This window comes from Mesoplodon densirostris, chromosome 4 (assembly GCF_025265405.1).
Source record: "Mesoplodon densirostris isolate mMesDen1 chromosome 4, mMesDen1 primary haplotype, whole genome shotgun sequence".
Lineage (NCBI taxonomy): Eukaryota > Metazoa > Chordata > Mammalia > Artiodactyla > Ziphiidae > Mesoplodon > Mesoplodon densirostris.
The window spans coordinates 117,354,945-117,371,617 of record NC_082664.1 but is presented as its reverse complement, the minus strand read 5'-3'; the positions used below and the strand labels follow the sequence as shown (position 1 = coordinate 117,371,617).

At 36.4% G+C, this 16,673-nt stretch overlaps 1 protein-coding gene across 1 annotated transcript in view; it reads left to right on the top strand.

Moving 5' to 3' along the window:
* The window catches only part of ETFA (electron transfer flavoprotein subunit alpha), an 85,786-nt gene that overhangs the window by 52,754 nt on the left and 16,359 nt on the right, over positions 1-16,673 (top strand). Inside the window, exon 10 of the mRNA XM_060095136.1 lies at positions 14,468-14,533. Coding sequence (XP_059951119.1) covers positions 14,468-14,533 — 66 coding nt within the window. The remainder of the gene's footprint in view (positions 1-14,467; positions 14,534-16,673) is intronic.

Below are 16,673 nucleotides of genomic sequence, written 5' to 3'. Positions count from 1 at the left end.
AGTTCCTTTAGCTTTTGTTGTAAAGCTGGTTTGGTGGTACTGAATTCTGTTAACTGTTGCTTGTCTGTAAAGGTTTTAACTTCTGCATCAAATCTGAATGAAATCCTTGCTTGGTAGAGTAATCTTTGTTGTAGGTTTTTCTCTTTCATCACTTTAAATACCTCCTGCCACTCCCTTCTGGCTTGAAGAGTTTCTGCTGAAAAATCGGCTGTTAACCTTTTGGGGATTCCATTGTATGTTATTTGTTACTTTTCCTTGCTGCTTTTAATATTTTTTCTTTCTATTTAATTTTTGATAGTTTGATTAATATATGTTTCGGCATGTTTCTCTTTGGGTTTATCCTGTATGATACTCTCTGTGCTTCCTTGACTTGTTTGACTATTTCCTTTCCCATGTTAGGGAAGTTTTCCACTATAATCTCTTTAAATATTTTCTCAGTCCCTTTCTTTTTCTCTTCTTCTTCTGGGACCCCTATAATTTGAATATTGGTGCGTTTAATGTTGTCCTGGAGGTCTCTGAGACTGTCCTCAATTCTTCTCATTCTTTTTTCTTTATTCTGCTCCCTGGCAGTTATTTCCACCCTTTTATCTTTCAGCTCACTTATCCGTTCTTCTGCCTCAGTTATGCTGTTATTGATTCCTTCTAGAGTATTTTTAATTTCAGTAATTGTGTTGTTTATCATTGTTTGTTTGCTCTTTAGTTTTTCTAGATCCTTGTTAAATGTTTCTTGTATTTTCTCCATTCTGTTTCTGAGATATTTGATCATCTTTACTGTCATTACTCTGAATTCTTTTTCAGGTAGGTTGCCTATTTCGTCTTCATTTATTTGGTCTTGTAGGTTTTTACCTTGCTCCTTCGTCTGTAACATATTTTTTTGTCATTTCATTTTTTCTTTTGATGGGTGGTGCTGTATTCCCGTCTCACTGGTTGTGTGGCCTGAGACGTCCAGTACTGGAATTTGCAGGCAGTTGGATAGAGCTGGGTCTTGTTGCTGAGATGAGGACGTCTGGGAGGCCTCACTCCAATTGATATTCCCTGGGGTCTGAGGTTCTCTGTTAGTCCAGCGGTTTGGACTCGGAGCTCCCACCACAGGAGCTTGGGCCATACCTCTGGCCTGGGAGCCAAGATCCTGGAAGCCAGTCACTGGGGGTTCCTCCCGTCCCCTTAGGTGTACATGGTCCCCCTCTGGTGCCTGATAGGTGCTCTTGAAATCACATAGAATGATGAGAATCTATCCAGGTAATCTCTAGGATGGAAAGGAGCCCATTCATGAACATCTCTGGAAAAGACCTCTCAGTATCCCGAGAGAGCTGATACAATGGACGCACCATTGCGGTGGGGACTCGAGGGCCTTGCCGGCATTGGGAAACGATGCCACAGCTTGGGCCACTGAGGGGCAACCTGGAGCACTGCAGGGGCACCACTGAGAGCAGGGCGAGATGCGCTCACACACTGAGGGGGGTGCACGGTGGTGGTGGGACACCCCCGCCCTTACCCCACTGTGGAGAGGGCCTGTCATGAGACATGTGGCAAGGCTAGAGTGCCCGTGGCATGAAAGGCAGTGGTGGGAGACCAAAGGCGGGCCGGGGTCCACACCCCTGCCTTCCATGCACCACTGTCGGGTGGGCAGGAGAGCTAGGGTTTTCTGTGTATAATATCATGTCATCTGCAAATAGAGACAGTTTTACTTCTTGCTTTCCAAGGAATGCCTTTGGGTGCCTTTTATTTCCTTTTCTTGCCTAATTGCTGTGGTGAGGACTTTTAATACTATGTCAAATGAGATTGGCGAGAGTGGGCATCCTTGTCTTACTCCTAATCTTAGAGGAAAAACTTCCAGCTTTTCACTGTTGAGTATGATGTTACGTGTGGGGTTGTCATATATGGCCTTTATTACATTAAGGTATATTCCCTCTATACCCACTTTGTTTACTGTATGTGTTCTTTATCCTGTTTTTAGTCAGTTTTGTTTGTGACATTCATTCCTTTAATGCAGGTAGCATTTTTTCATTTGTGTTTCATTGATTTATGGTATTCTACTATATAAATATATCATAACTCCACCATTTTCCTATTAATGGATGTTTATTTAGGTAGTCTATAAATTCTTGCTATTACAAGTAATGTTGCTGTAAAGATTCTTAAATGTCTCCTTGTATGTTAGTATTTCCCTAGAGAAGTATGCCTAAGCGTGAAATTGCTTAGTTACCAGTAAATGTCTAGCTTTACCAGACATTGACAAATTATTTTCCAAAGTGGTTATTTACACTTAACAACAGTTTATAAAGTTTACCTTTATTCTCATCATCTCTGTATTTTGGTATTTTCTCTTTTTTAAGGTTTTGCAGTTCTAGAGATAGATGATAGTTCCAAAGATAGGTAAGTGGTGATGGTTGTAGAGCAAGGCAAACACACTTAATGCCACAGAACTACACTTAACAATGATTAAAATGGTAACTTCTTTGTTAGTTATGTTTTACTACGATTTTTTTAAAGTTTTGCTAGTCTGATGGGCATGAAATCTCACTGTTTTTTAATTTGCTTTTCCCTGGTTGCTAGTGAGGGATCTTTTCATATGCTAAATGTCCATTCATAGTATTTTCCCTCTCTGAGTTTCCTGTTTATATCTTTTTTGCCCATTTTTCTATAGAATTGTCTGTCTTCTTATCAATTTCTGGAAGTTCTTTTATATATTCTAGATTCTAATCTTTCATATGTGTGTTACATTTCCTCTCAGTTATGGCTGTCTTTTCCATTTTTTAAATCATATTTTTTGATAAACAGAAGCTTATAATTTTAACATTGTTGAACAGTTTTTCTTTTTTGATATGTACTTTTTGTGTCTTATTTAAGGAATCTTTCCTAAGACAGGGTCTTAACAATATTGAGCAGTATTTGTTTTCTTAAAAGTATTAAAGTTTTGCTTTTCACATTTTGGTTTATAATCTACTTGATTTGATTCTTTGTTTGGTGTGAAATAACTGTTTAATTTTTCCTCATGTAACTAATCATTTATTACACATTTCCTTTCTCCCCCACTGATCTACAGTGTTACCTTTTATATATCAAGTTTACATATATGCACAAGTCTATTTCTGTGTTCCCTGTTCTGTTCTATGCATCAGTTGTTTATCATTGTACCAATACTGCACCTAAAACTTTATAATAAAATTACCTAGTTAGGCAATATGCCTCTCCCTCATTCTTCTCCAAAATTGTCTTAGCCATTTTTGGTTCTCCACAGTTTTAGAATTAATTTGTCAAGCTCCACAGTTGGAGTTTTGATTGATAAACATCCCTATCTCTTATTTTCAAGGGAATTCTAGTGTTTCACCACTAGGTATGATGTTAAAGCAGTTTCCTACAATAGACAGTGTCATATAATGGTTAAAAATGTTAACAGTCCAGACTTTGTAGCCAGATTGCCTGAATTCAGTTCTTAGTATTACCACTTGCTTGCTGTGTGACCTTGGACAGATCACTTAGCTTCTCTGTGCCACAGTTTTTTCAGCTGTATAATGGTGATAGTAACAGTCTGTATACTTCATATGGTAGTTCTAAAGATTTAATGAGTTAGTATATGTAAAACACTTAAAACTGTGCCTGGCATATAGTATAAGTACTGTGAATTAGCTACTTTTATAATTACTATTATAAATCCTTGTTTGCTAAAAGTTTGTTGTTTTGAAATCATGAAGAGGTATTGAATTCTTTAACTAATACCTGATAGTTTGTTAGGACATTAATTAACATGTGTTGAGCTTAACAGAGTGTCAGATTTATGCTCTGAATAGAATTTAATGAATATGGCTTTTTAAGCCTTGTCATAGTTAGTGGTAGTTCCCATTTAACTTTTTTTCTGGATTGCCTTTTAGAAGCCCTGTTGATGAGTTTATGTTCCAAACATATAAGCATATTGCAGTCATTAAAGAATCTGTTACCTACTGCTAGGAAAATGTGTTTTTACACTTAGTGGAAGTAGATTACTTTGTCTGTAGTTTGGTATTTTACTAACAGATTAGTGGTTCATTTATAATTCTAAGACAAGGTGAATAGTTACTAGATGAAGAAGCAGTTTTGGGGATAATTTAGCAGGACAAGAAATTTTGTTTCTGGGTTCTCTTGAAAAAATTCACTAGTGTTGAAAAATCTGTGTATGAATAAATTTTATGGAGTTATTTGTACACAGCTGGGACTGAATTTATGGACTGCTTTTCTGACTTGCTAAAAAGCTAAAGATTGACAACCCCTTTCATACTGCATTATCCAGCTTGGCTTTTAACTCCAAGAGAACAGTGTTCACAAATTGATGCTCTGTTCCTTTGGGGTTGGTGTAGAAGCATTAAATTGTACTAAAATATTCATATGTGAGTGCATTTAGCTGAAAGCAATTGATGTTCTTTTCCCAAGAGGACAAAGAGAAATGCTGTATGGACCTGTAGTCCAGAAAACACCCTAAGCATGCTTCTTAAAGGTAATTACATGGCCTGGCCTGGATGATCGAAGCCCTTACAGTGAAGCTTAAAATGACAAAGGAGAAGTTGTAGAACTAATAAACTGTGATTTGGATGTATAAATAGTTTGGTTGTGCAGTAGTTAAAAACTTATTTGCTAAAATTTAGTTGTAATTGTATCTTTGGGTTCTAATTATATCTTTGCTTTATTTTCTTAGCTAATTTTTATTAGACTGATTTCTCTAAACATTTATTTCAGAGGACAAATATCAGCCAGGATTTTTATCCATTACCACTTTATGTATAAAGTTAAATTTTTTAAGTTTTGGAGAGACAATTGAATTTTTTAATGTACATACTAGAACTTTGAAAAAAGATTCCACTGATATAATTGACATGTAGGTGGTCAATCTCATTTAACAGCTGGCACGAAAATCAGTAAGAGTAGACAGCAAATCTTTGTTGTAGCTGTTGTGGTGTGGCAACTTGAATAAAACTATTCTAAATTTCTATTCTTATTCTAACTGTATTTTTGGTTCTTTCATATAAAAGCTAATTTTTTTCTCATGTATAGTTTCTGATAAGATAAACATGCACATTAATGTCAGAGAACGTGAGACACTGTACTAAAAGGAAATGTTTATTTAATGATGTTTGATCAGTTAGAGTATGTAATTCAATCCTTGTGCTTACTTTAGGGCCAAAGACATGAGTACTGGGATCTTGTATAAAAGAACATTTTAATAACTTATTTTAATATAATTATATATTAATATTAACTAAACTTAGTCTGAAAAGGAATTTGGGAAATGGTATTTGGGGCAGGGGAATATCTTCCATTTCCTTAAAGTGAGATTACTTAGAAGGTCTCCAGTAAGGTTGGAAGAATAGTAAATTTATTATTGTGTTATAGGCACTTCCCTTTTCTACATTACTAGCTCTGCTCAAATTCTTGTAACTTTAAAATGTGCTTCAAGGAGTCTTTGTGTAACTTGGGCTGAACTTCACAGAGAACTCTAGTTGCTTTTTAAAAAAAACAAAACAAAACATTTTTTAGAACAGTTTTAGATTTACAGAAAAATTTCAAAAATAGTACAGATGATTCCCGTCAATCTTTTACCTGGTTTCACCTATTGTTATTTTTTTAATGTTATGTTGAACTATTTACTTTTGATAGTTGTTGAAACCACAGGATTCTAGAATTAAGTGTTTTGAAGATGGAGAATTATGTAAAGGATTCTGTCAGGAAATTACTTTTTGATGATTTTATTGTGGTAAAATCTAACAAAATTTACCATTTTAACCATTTTTAACTATACAATTCAGAGGCATTAATTACATTCAGAATGTTGTGCAACCATAACCACTGTCTATTCCCAAAAGTTTTCATGGCCCCAAACAGAAGCATTAAGCAGTAGCTCCCCATTCCCTCCCACCCCAGTCCCTGGTAATGCCTAATCTACTTTATGTCTCTATGCTTTTGCCTATGGTAGATATTTCATAAAAGTGGAATCATACAATATTTGTCCTTTTGTGACTGTCTTCTTTTAGCACGTTTTCAGGTTTAATCCATGTAGCATGTGTCAGAACTTCATTCCTTTTAATGGCTGAAAAATATTTCAGTAATAGTCCATGAACATTTTGTTTATCCATTTATCTGTTGATAGATACTTGCATTGCTTTGTTTTCACCTTTTGGCTATTGTGAATAATGCTGCTAGAACACTCACATACAGATATCTGTTTGAGTCCCTGTTTTAAATTCTTTTGGGTGGTATACCTAGGTGTGGGATTGCTGGGTCACATGGTAATTCTCTGTTTAGCTTTTTGAAGAACCTCCAAACTGTGTTCCTCTGGTTACTTTGTACCTTTCATAAGCTCCTTGGCACAGAAGTTATCTAAATAATTTTAGATTAAATAATCATCAAGAAAGGCTGTGCACAAACAATAGCCTTCTTAGTAATTTTGGGAAAGAGGTAGTTTGGTGAGTGAAAAGAATAGTACTTGGAAGTCAGGTTCAATTGCCAGCTTTGGTTTTGGGGGCCTCTGTTTTTTCATTGATTAAATAAAAAGATTATGCCTAAATTCATAGAGGTTCCTTACTACTCCAAAATTCTATATAGGTATATATAATTCAGCATGATCTAACTAACCATGTCAGTTAAAAAACCTTACTGATAAAAAATTTTATAGTCAAAATTTTTATTTGATCTGCTAAAATACAAAGCTTTGTAATAGACTGATTGTATATCTAAATATTTTGATGTCATACACCCAAATATTTCATTGTAATTTAATCATCTGAATAATTTTATATAATAATTTTATATAATATACTTTGCTTTCTATCATTCTAGGTATACTTGAAGAATATCTCCCCACAGTAGAAAATCTGTGAATTAGTATAGAAGCTAATTACATAAATGCTAAGCATTTAATTGCAAAATAGTTAAATATTAAAAATTTATTGTCAAAATATTCTCTTAAGAAAAATTTAAGGTTAAGAAGCCTGCCTTTTACTAGGTGTGTATAACTTTGAACAACTCAGCAGGCCTGCCTGAGCCTGTGCTTTCTGTTCTGTAAAATGAGAAGAATTTCCACCCCTTAGAGTTATTGTCATAGTTAAGTGAGTTAATATATATAAAGTAGAATATGGTTACTAGCATATCATGGACAATTCATGTAGCTGTGATGATTACTATGCCATCTTGAATCCTGATAAAACCTGAGTTAGTCCTAGTATAGGAGCATTGTTTGATGGATGGGACATACCTTCAGCTTCCAACCAAGAGTATGGGTAAAGTTCTCTCTTCATGTAAAACTCAGTTTAGCCATAATCCTGCCTGAGAATTTCATAATATAGGCAGAGAGCTGTTTGAGAAAAGAGCCACAGATAGTTGTGCTTTGCGTTTTGGGGCCTCTTCCAAAAAGAGAAGAGACTTAAACACAATTTGGCAAACAGAGGAAATAGTTTGGCCTTTTAAATGAGCAGCAGGATGAAATATAGCAATATTAATGCACAGGAGACTTGCCGTAATTAGAAAATATAGTTCAGTTAATCTACTTCTCAAAGAGACATTCATTATTTGTTATGATGAATTCCATTTAACTCCTAACTTGGCATTTGTCCTGTGTATGTGTTGTGTTTTAGCTGTAACAGTTGCTGTTTAAGTTTATGCCTCTGTAGTCTTCTGAGTAAACAAGGTTGAGAGAGCATGTGCCATTCTGTAAAACTTGTCCTGTCTGAGGTAGTCATAGGGTATTGTTTTTGAGCACGTAACATTGGATTACTGAAGTCTAGTGAGAACTACTCATATGATGTCTTTAAAATTTTTTATCTTTGAATAAATGTAGTTTTTTACATTCCTTCCCCACCTCTATTTAGAAAGGGAGACTTGGTAGGAAAGATATTTTAAACCTGATTTTTAAAGAGATGAAGTAATATTGGCCTGGTTTTTCTACTCGGAAAGCTCCAGATTTAACTACTCCTCTCATAGCCATATTTCATATAAACAAAAAAGTAAATGTTTAAATCTTTCCTTTCTACTTTGTTTAAAGTAAAGCAGATCTGAAGTTGCTGCAGCAGAATACTGTTCCAATTCTAGAAATAAAGTATAATTTCAACTTGATATATGTATTTTTTGTATGACCAATTTGATATGTCTTGGTACCTGTATGAAGATTGGGTTAGAATTTTGTAAAGAAACTCACCTCAACTTCCTAGGCCGGCCAGGACTGTCTAGAAAGTTGGGCAGAAATTCAAACTTCACAGCTAGTACTAAATGCAAAACAGAAACTAACAAATATCAATAAAAAGAAATTTTCCCAGTACATTATCCCAGAAGAATTGTATCAAGTTAAATAACAACTTGCCTTGAGATAGAAGAGATAGTAATAGTTACTCTTACAATAGTAAACTACTTAAGTAGTTTAAAGTGGAATTTGTATGGTAGTTGGTTGTCTAATGCCTTCTAGTTTAAAGATTTAGTGATCATTCAGTAATAATAATAATAGCATTAATGTCTAATATCTTGGGCACATCACATTCATTCTGTTATTTAATAATCACAGCAATCCTTATTAGCTGCAGGTACTTATCTCCATTTTACACATGAGGAGATTGAGCCTTTGAGAGGTTAAGTAACCTACCTGAGAACACAGATGTTAAGTGGAAGAACCAGGATCTGAACCTATCTGTCTCTGATATTTGTTATGGTGATCTGTGAAGAGTCACCTTCGATGTTACTACTATGGCTTGCTGAAGGCTCAGATGATGGTTAGCATTTTTTTAGCAATATAGTATTTTTAAATTTAGATAGGTATGTTGGTTTTTTTAGACATAAAGCTATTGCACAATTAATAGGCTACAGTAGAGTGTAAACATACTTTTATGTACGTTAGGAAACAAACTTCTTGTGACTCACTTTATTGGGATATTTGCTTTATTGCAGTAGTCTAGAACACGCAAAATCTCCATGGTATGCCTGTACCCTTTTTTAAAGAATTGTGAGCTTTTCAGGATAGATTTTTCAGGTTTTTCTAAAATTTTAAGAAAAAATATCATACTAGAGAACAAAATTTGATAATTACTTTCAGAGTATAAATTTACTGTTTTAAACCAGTCATTTTCATCTGCTTTTGGTTTTCCTATGATGGTCTACCGTACCTGAAAATTGATGGATTTTTGTCATCTATTTGTGTCTCTGTTGGCTGCTCCCTTGTTTAATCTTGCTGTCTCTCATGTCTCTTACGCTCATCTTCAGCTTCGTCATTCTGCTGACTTTCCTTTTTGGTTCTCTCTCACAGAGTTTGAACAACCTATAAATGTTCTTGTTCTGAGATAATACAAGCAAAGCTGACACAAGAGACTAATGTCATTCTATCCTGAGGTCTACTATCAAACTATGCTCTACAGTACCTCTTAGAGCTTACAAGAAGACTCTTCTTTAGCTTGTTTTTTGTTTGTTTTTGTTTGATTGTTTTTTTTTGTTTGTTTTTGATTTTTTTGTCCATGCCTCATGGCTTGTGGGATCTTAGTTCCCTGACCAGTGATCAAACCCAGGCCCTCAGCAGTGGGCCCTGGACCTCCAGGGAATTCCCTTCTTTAGCTTGCTCTTAAATCATCTTGGATCTGTGCTGTCCAGCACGGCAGCCACTAAGCTACATGTGGCTATTGGGCCCTTGAAATGTGGCTAGTCTTAATTGAGATTATATTATTGAAATTGGTTTCACCTATTTCATTTTACTTTATTTAATGAGGCTAATAGAAAATTTTAAATTATGTAGCTCACATTATATTGTATTATCTCTTGGATTTAATAACATTAGGCAAAAATCACAATGAGCAAGTAAGAAACAGTTTTCTCCTTAGCTTTTGCACCAGAATCCTCTAGAGAGCAGGACTTAGAAATAGATACCTCTTGGAATTCCAGATTTTCTGCACAAGGTTTGGGTAAAGCAGGAGAATGATGTTAACACATACTTTCTGAAGAAAGCAACCAAAACCCAAATCATCCACCAGGGAATACTCTGACCATGTCGATTCCACAGGTTGGTTAGATTTCCCTAAAAGTGTTAAGATTTCATTCCAGTCTTTCTGTTCTCAGACATACAGATTTATCATCAGGCTAGGATCAGTAAAACTTCTTCTAAAAGCTTATTTTGTTTAAAGGACTAAGGGAACAAGAACAGATGGATATAAAAGTGGACTCCTGTTTGGCAGAGGATAGAAATGACTACAGAGGACTGTCATCCTGCGAACTGCTTCCTGCTTGTAAAGGCCTTTCCACTTCTCAGTGGCAGGAACAGAAAGTAAAGGGTTGTATAAGAGACCAGAGCTCTATCACACCCTGATTTTTTCCTGTAATGAATTACAGATTTTTATTATCTTACCTTAACCTACATTGTTAGACTGTGAGCTTCATGAGAACACAGGACAAAGAATTAGTTGTCTTTATATTGCCTGTAACGTATAACTGTACCAACAACAGTAAAACCATGTTATGGCATCCTTAAGACAATGACAGTGTTCGTACCACAGGGGGTTCTTGCTGCCCTGCACTTCTACTAGTCCATACAACTCTTTCATATGAATTAGGAAAAAAGTGCCCCTTTCTCAAGGTACTTTACTGCCATCTGTTGGAAAATTATTGTAATAAAATGCAGATCTTTAATGACTATGATATGAATGATACCTCCCTTTAGAGTTGTTCAGTATACAGCCTGCTCAGCTGTACATGGTAGCCCTGGGACCACCCCAGGAGTCCACTGGTCACCCAGTGGGCTGAGAAAATCAATGTTTGAGCAAATCTCAATTCATGAGTGGCACACCAGTGTCTTGGGAAACCAGATACTTACGCTAAGAACTGAAGCCTTACAGTAACCCTCTGAAGTGGGGATTCTTAAAATCCCAATTTTTCAGATGAGCAAGCTGAGGCATAGAGAGGTTAAATAATTGGCCCACGGTCTCATGTCTGTTAGGTGGCTGAGCTGGCATTTAAACGTAGCAGTGAGATTCCAGAGCCTAGGTTCTAAACCACAATAATATGCTCCTCTTGCAAACCTCTGTTAACCGCACTGGATGCAGAAGTTTCCAAGCCCCATTCTTGTTTTTATCTGAGCCCACTCTAGAGTAGTTTAGACATCTGCCCGTAAGTTCTTTGGATGAGTCTACAGCTGTAGTCTTTTTTCGGGTTTGGCAAAGGAAGAGAGATTTGTGTTTTCTTCTGCCAGAATTTGTTTGTATTGAAGAAGGTGCTGTTCCTTCTTTATATTTCAGAATAACCCCTGGTTCTCTTACTGCTCTGTGGCTTTATTTCTTCCCACCAGTCTCCATCCTTGAATTTCAGGATGATCCACCCAGACTGCTACCAGCTGTGTAGTTCGTCCTAGTCTCTCACTCTTCAAGATTTCCCTCCCTTTGTGAAGGCTACAAGGATTTTATCTCCAGGACTACCCCTCCTTCCTTTTGTGTCTGTTCCTTTCTTTAATCCCACCTCTTCTTGAACCCTTAATTGCTGTTCTCCCCTCCAACATCGCCTCTCATTTTCTCTCCAAATTATCTTACTATCTGATTTAGAAAGAAAGTGCCTCAGGGCAGGCATTGCCTTGTTATGTTGTGAAGCAGTGTCTAAAGTGCTCCATAAATTAGCATCTGTGGAGAGTTTTGTACATACTAATTATTATTATTGAAATACAGAAATGCTTTCTGAACCATGAGGAAGCATCCTACGACACTAGTCTAATTGCCTGTACATGTTTTTTAAAAAAGAAGAAAAAAGCCTCTCTTCTTGCCTTAGAGAGCTATCAGATCTCAGAACAGCAGCCAAAATCTCAGGACTCGTTCAGGGCTGTTGTTTCAAAGCTTTTATATTTATTAAGAGAACCATGTTTGCAAGATAGTATAAAATAAGGTCCTGTTGGTCATGTGGACCTATTTGGGCAATTTATGCTGGTCAGAAAGGAGGGAATGACCCTGGAACCACTTGCCTTTGGTTTCCTTTGCCCCAGAATCTGTTATTTCCTTAGTGACATTTATGGATAAAGCCAACAGTATTCATTTCTCGGGGGGTTTAAAGTAAATTTCATTTATATCATATTTATGTTGATGTGTAGTAACAGTGAATCAGCATTTTATAATGCAAATGGAGAGGCTTTTAAAACTGGATGAATTTTCTTTTTTAAAAAATAAGTTTATTTATTTATTTATTTATGGCTCTGTTGGGGCTTCGTTTCTGTGCGAGGGCTTTCTCTAGTTGCAGCGAGCGGGGGCCACTCTTCATCGCGGTGCGCGGGCCTTTCACTATCGCGGCCTCTCTTGTGGAGCACAGGCTCCAGACGCACAGGCTTAGTAGTTGTGGCTTACGGGCCCAGTTGCTCCGCGGCATGTGGGGTCTTCCCAGACCAGGGCTCAAACCCATGTCCCCTGCAGTGGCAGGCAGATTCTCAACCACTGCACCACCAGGGAAGCCCAAACTGGCTGAATTTTAATGAAGATGTATATGTCAGAAAGACTCATTTACAGAACTATTGATCCTTCCCAATACTTGCTTTGAGAATATACTTAAAAGAGTGGTTAGTGAGACAGTGTGTGTCTAAATATCTTACTTTAAAAATCTTTACATTAGAACTTTTTGGCCTGGTTTTCCTGAATGTAGGATTTAGTAAGTATATTTTGATTAATAATTTAATGAATGTTCTTTCTTGAAAGAAATGCTAGTCAGAATAAACTGAAATGAGGCTAAAATTATCAATTGAAGTTACCTGTAAAATCTTCAATGGAAAATAGTGGTGCTTGTTTATTACTCATGTGAGTGTCCATGTCTGGTAAGACAGTATAATAACAGGGCCTTATTGTATTGTCCAACTGTGTATGGTCATAATTGACACATTGGATTATGTTTAAGATAGAATCATGGAGCATGGGATTGTTTTTTATCCTCACCCATACATTTTACTTTCTGCAGTATACCCTCCACCCTAAGACACAGTCTCTTTGGGCCAAATTGCTCTTTCTTATCTTCAGGCTTTTGATGGTTAACTATAGAGCAAGTTGAATCGAAAAACAAGCCCAGCTCATTTTAGATTTTTAGATGATTAACTCACAATGGGGGCTAGGTTGTATCCTTTCTGGGGTACACAGCGTATCTCACTGCTCTAGAAGCAATGGACACTTTATGCCTTTAAAGATGAGACCCAGAGATATGCTGTCAGTGTGCTGTGTCGAGTTACAGGTTTCAAGCCGCACAAGAGCTGATGATCATCTGTTTTACTGGTTCTCAGCTCTAGCTATACATTAGAGCATCATGGGGAGCTTTTTAAGAAAGGTCCAGTGCTGGAGAGCTTTTTTAAAAAGCTCCAATGCTCATAAATAAGATTATGAGCAGTACAGAAAACAAAGTGGGACCACCTGACACTGTCATTGACTTCGAAGTATCTGCCCTGTAATAAAACTGAGTGTGACAGAGCCACCTTCAATGCCTTCCATGTTATTCATATTGAGGAGAAACTTTACTGTCATTTGTGACAAAACTGTAGTGTTATTTTGGTTACATGGTAGGTGCACCCCCTACCCAAGCCAGGACTTGTTAGTTCAGTTTATGTGTGGGAAAAGCTTTTCAGTTGAAGCTTTAATTATCCCTACTAGACAGAATAGAGCAGCTAAGCTCTTTTAATTAAGCACTTATTAAGTCAGTTTTCCATGATGATAGTGAATTTTACTTGTCAAACATGGATACTTTAAAATTTTTAGATAAAGAGACAGAGAGCAGCAGTAAGTCATCATTCCCTTTGTAATTAGTGGGGGTAGAGGGGTAGGAAGAGATGCAAATATCATCAACATTTACTTAGAAACTACAATGTGGTGACCCATTTATTAGGCGTTAGAAATACAAAGGTTCATTCTATGCCTTTGAGAAATTTGTTATTTTTTAGTTAAGGAGATTGTGTGTGTGTGTGACTCTTGAGACTGATTTGTAATTTTGGTTTTTCTAAATATGAAGCTTAATAAATATACCCTAATTACCACTTCCACAAATATCCATGAGAAGGCAAACAATTAAGTCAAAATATATTTTAATATGTGTAAGTGTATGTGTTTATATGTTAACATACAATGTGTGTGTATTGTGAATGGTTACATACAGAGTGATGAGTTGAAGTGTGGTTATCCAAATGAGTAGCATCGACAAAAAAGTGCTACCTCACAGGAACTTGTGAGATTAAGTGAAACAGTTGATGTAAAATGCTTAGCACAGTGGTTGACACATAGTTAATGCTCAATAACTCTCATTATCCATGTATTTATTATTATACCACCACTACTATAGGAATTCAGAGGAAAATGAGGACTATGGGTTAGGGAGATCAGAGAGGGAGAAAAGCATAATTTAAGTAATACATATTGCATCTGTTTTATTTAAAATACTTTTGGTGTAAGACTCGAGTTGCTAATAGCAAATATTTTGGAAGGTATAATATAATATAAATGCATACTAATGATATGGTCTCTTGTTTCAGGAACTTTATATTGCTGTAGGAATATCTGGAGCCATCCAACATTTAGCTGGGATGAAAGACAGCAAGGTAACTACACAACAATAAAGATGCTAAGAGGAAAAGTTTTCATATTTTAAAACTTGGGTTTGACTGGTATATTTCCATGTAGTTATAGTGTGTGTAGTGGAACCATTCACATGAACAAAAATCTAGGAACTGAAAGATAAATAAGCTACTGTACCCTGCCTGAAGATGTACCATTGGTAGGAGAGGCAGTGCTATGTCATGGAAAGAGGGGTGAACCTGAATCCCAGCTCCACTGCCAACTTACCACGTGACATGTCCTGTTGGTACCTCAGTTCTGTGTCTGCCAAATGCAGGTGTTGGGTGATGATCTCTAAGATCCCTTTCAGCTCTGACAATCTATGGATAGAAAATGTGGGGTGAAAACAACTTGATGAGGTTCTGACTTATCTAGTTTATGAGGTTCTGGTGCCTGATTGTCTCTCTGCTTCACCCTAGTCCCCTAACGGTCCCACCCTCATACCTCAGCAAGGCCCCTCTTCTTGGGTTGTTACTAAATTGCGACTGACATGTTTTGGATTGGAGTGTCTCAAAACCTCAGTAATTGTCAAAAATACAGTGTATAGAGGAAACACTTGATTTTAACTTGCTACTTGGACTCTGTGTGATGACTGTGAACATATATTTCAGAATATGACACATTAATTCATGCATAACAACGCACAGTTTGAATTATGAACTTAGTCTTACATGAAGTCAGAGATGCCTCTGACACTCCTGCTTTTATCCATTCAGATGGAAGTTTGATATAAAAGGTAATAAAACTTTTAATAGGTTTAACTTCTAACTTGAAAAGATGCATGCACTACCTCCTTGTAACCTCTAAATGAATTGGCCCCAAATCAGTCAGATTTCACAGTTGGATGGCAGGTTTCTTTACTGAGCTCTGAAAACAGCAGTGCCAATGGGAAAATGTTATTGCTGCATTAGAGGAAAAAAAACAGTCCAACACCAGCAACTTTAAAAAATATTTTTAGCTGGGCCAGTTCAGACATATCTAGAATTCTGCTTCTCTAAAATAAAAGACTCTACCTGCCTAGACGATCTTGGTGAAAGTTCTCATTACATGCCAACAGGGCTGGATTGGGAGAAATGGACTAGATCGTCAAAGCGAAAAGAATAATTGAAGTAAGGAGACCAGTGTTGGGGAACAATCCATAAGAATAAACTTGAGCCAAGAATTTGTCTCTCCATCCCATCAACAAATATTTATTAAACATGTGTACTTTGTACTAGATGCTGGAGATACTCATGGAAAAGACATAGTCCCTGCCATCACTGTCTCGTGTGGGAGACACAGCAGTCTTAGACTGTAATTTTGGTTCAGCTCTAAAATGGAATAGTAAGTGATTGGTTTAAATCTGATAGTTGCATTGCATGTAAGCTGTAGTTTTAGTTAGCATTGTGGTCTAGTTGAAAGAATATGAAATTTGATGGAACTGTATACATATTAATATGGTTGAATACAGTCTGTGCTTTAAAAGGTCTGTAAGGAAGAAGAACATGCATTTATAAGGACATATTAAAAGAGCTGTAAGGTGCAAGTAAGATTTTATCATAGTTATTTACAGTTGATAATTCAGGAATATTCTTTTAGTAATCTGAAAAACTGAACAGCCCAAATCTTTTTTCTTAAATACTATAGTGGTTCCTTTCCCACAGTTACGTGCTCTTTCTTTAAAAATAACTTTTATATAGTGGGATGAAAAAGCTTTCAGATGATTAAACTGTCAGATGTTTGACTAGGTGGCCTCCAGGAAAATCATTAACCATCGTTAATTAAATAAATCTCTGCTAGTAGCTGTGAAGCAGGCTACATATTCCCAGAAGAGAAACACCTCGATGCAAATCAATGCCTGTGACTCAAAATGTTTGTCCTTGTGACTTGGGATTTGAGGCTCATATTGAAACCCTCGTTTATCGTCTCTGACCATACTTTAATATATATGGCATGTTTCTCTGGATCAGTAGTTACCTGGACTACAGTGTGCGCCAGTTTCAGATATTCTGGAATATTCCGCCTCAGGGCCCCTCTAGGGGAATTACACATAATGTCATGTAGCCTATATTTTAAGTCAGACTATATCAAAATACTTTAAAAAGGTGTTCCAGCTGTTTTCATGAGATGGCATAATAGGCAGGG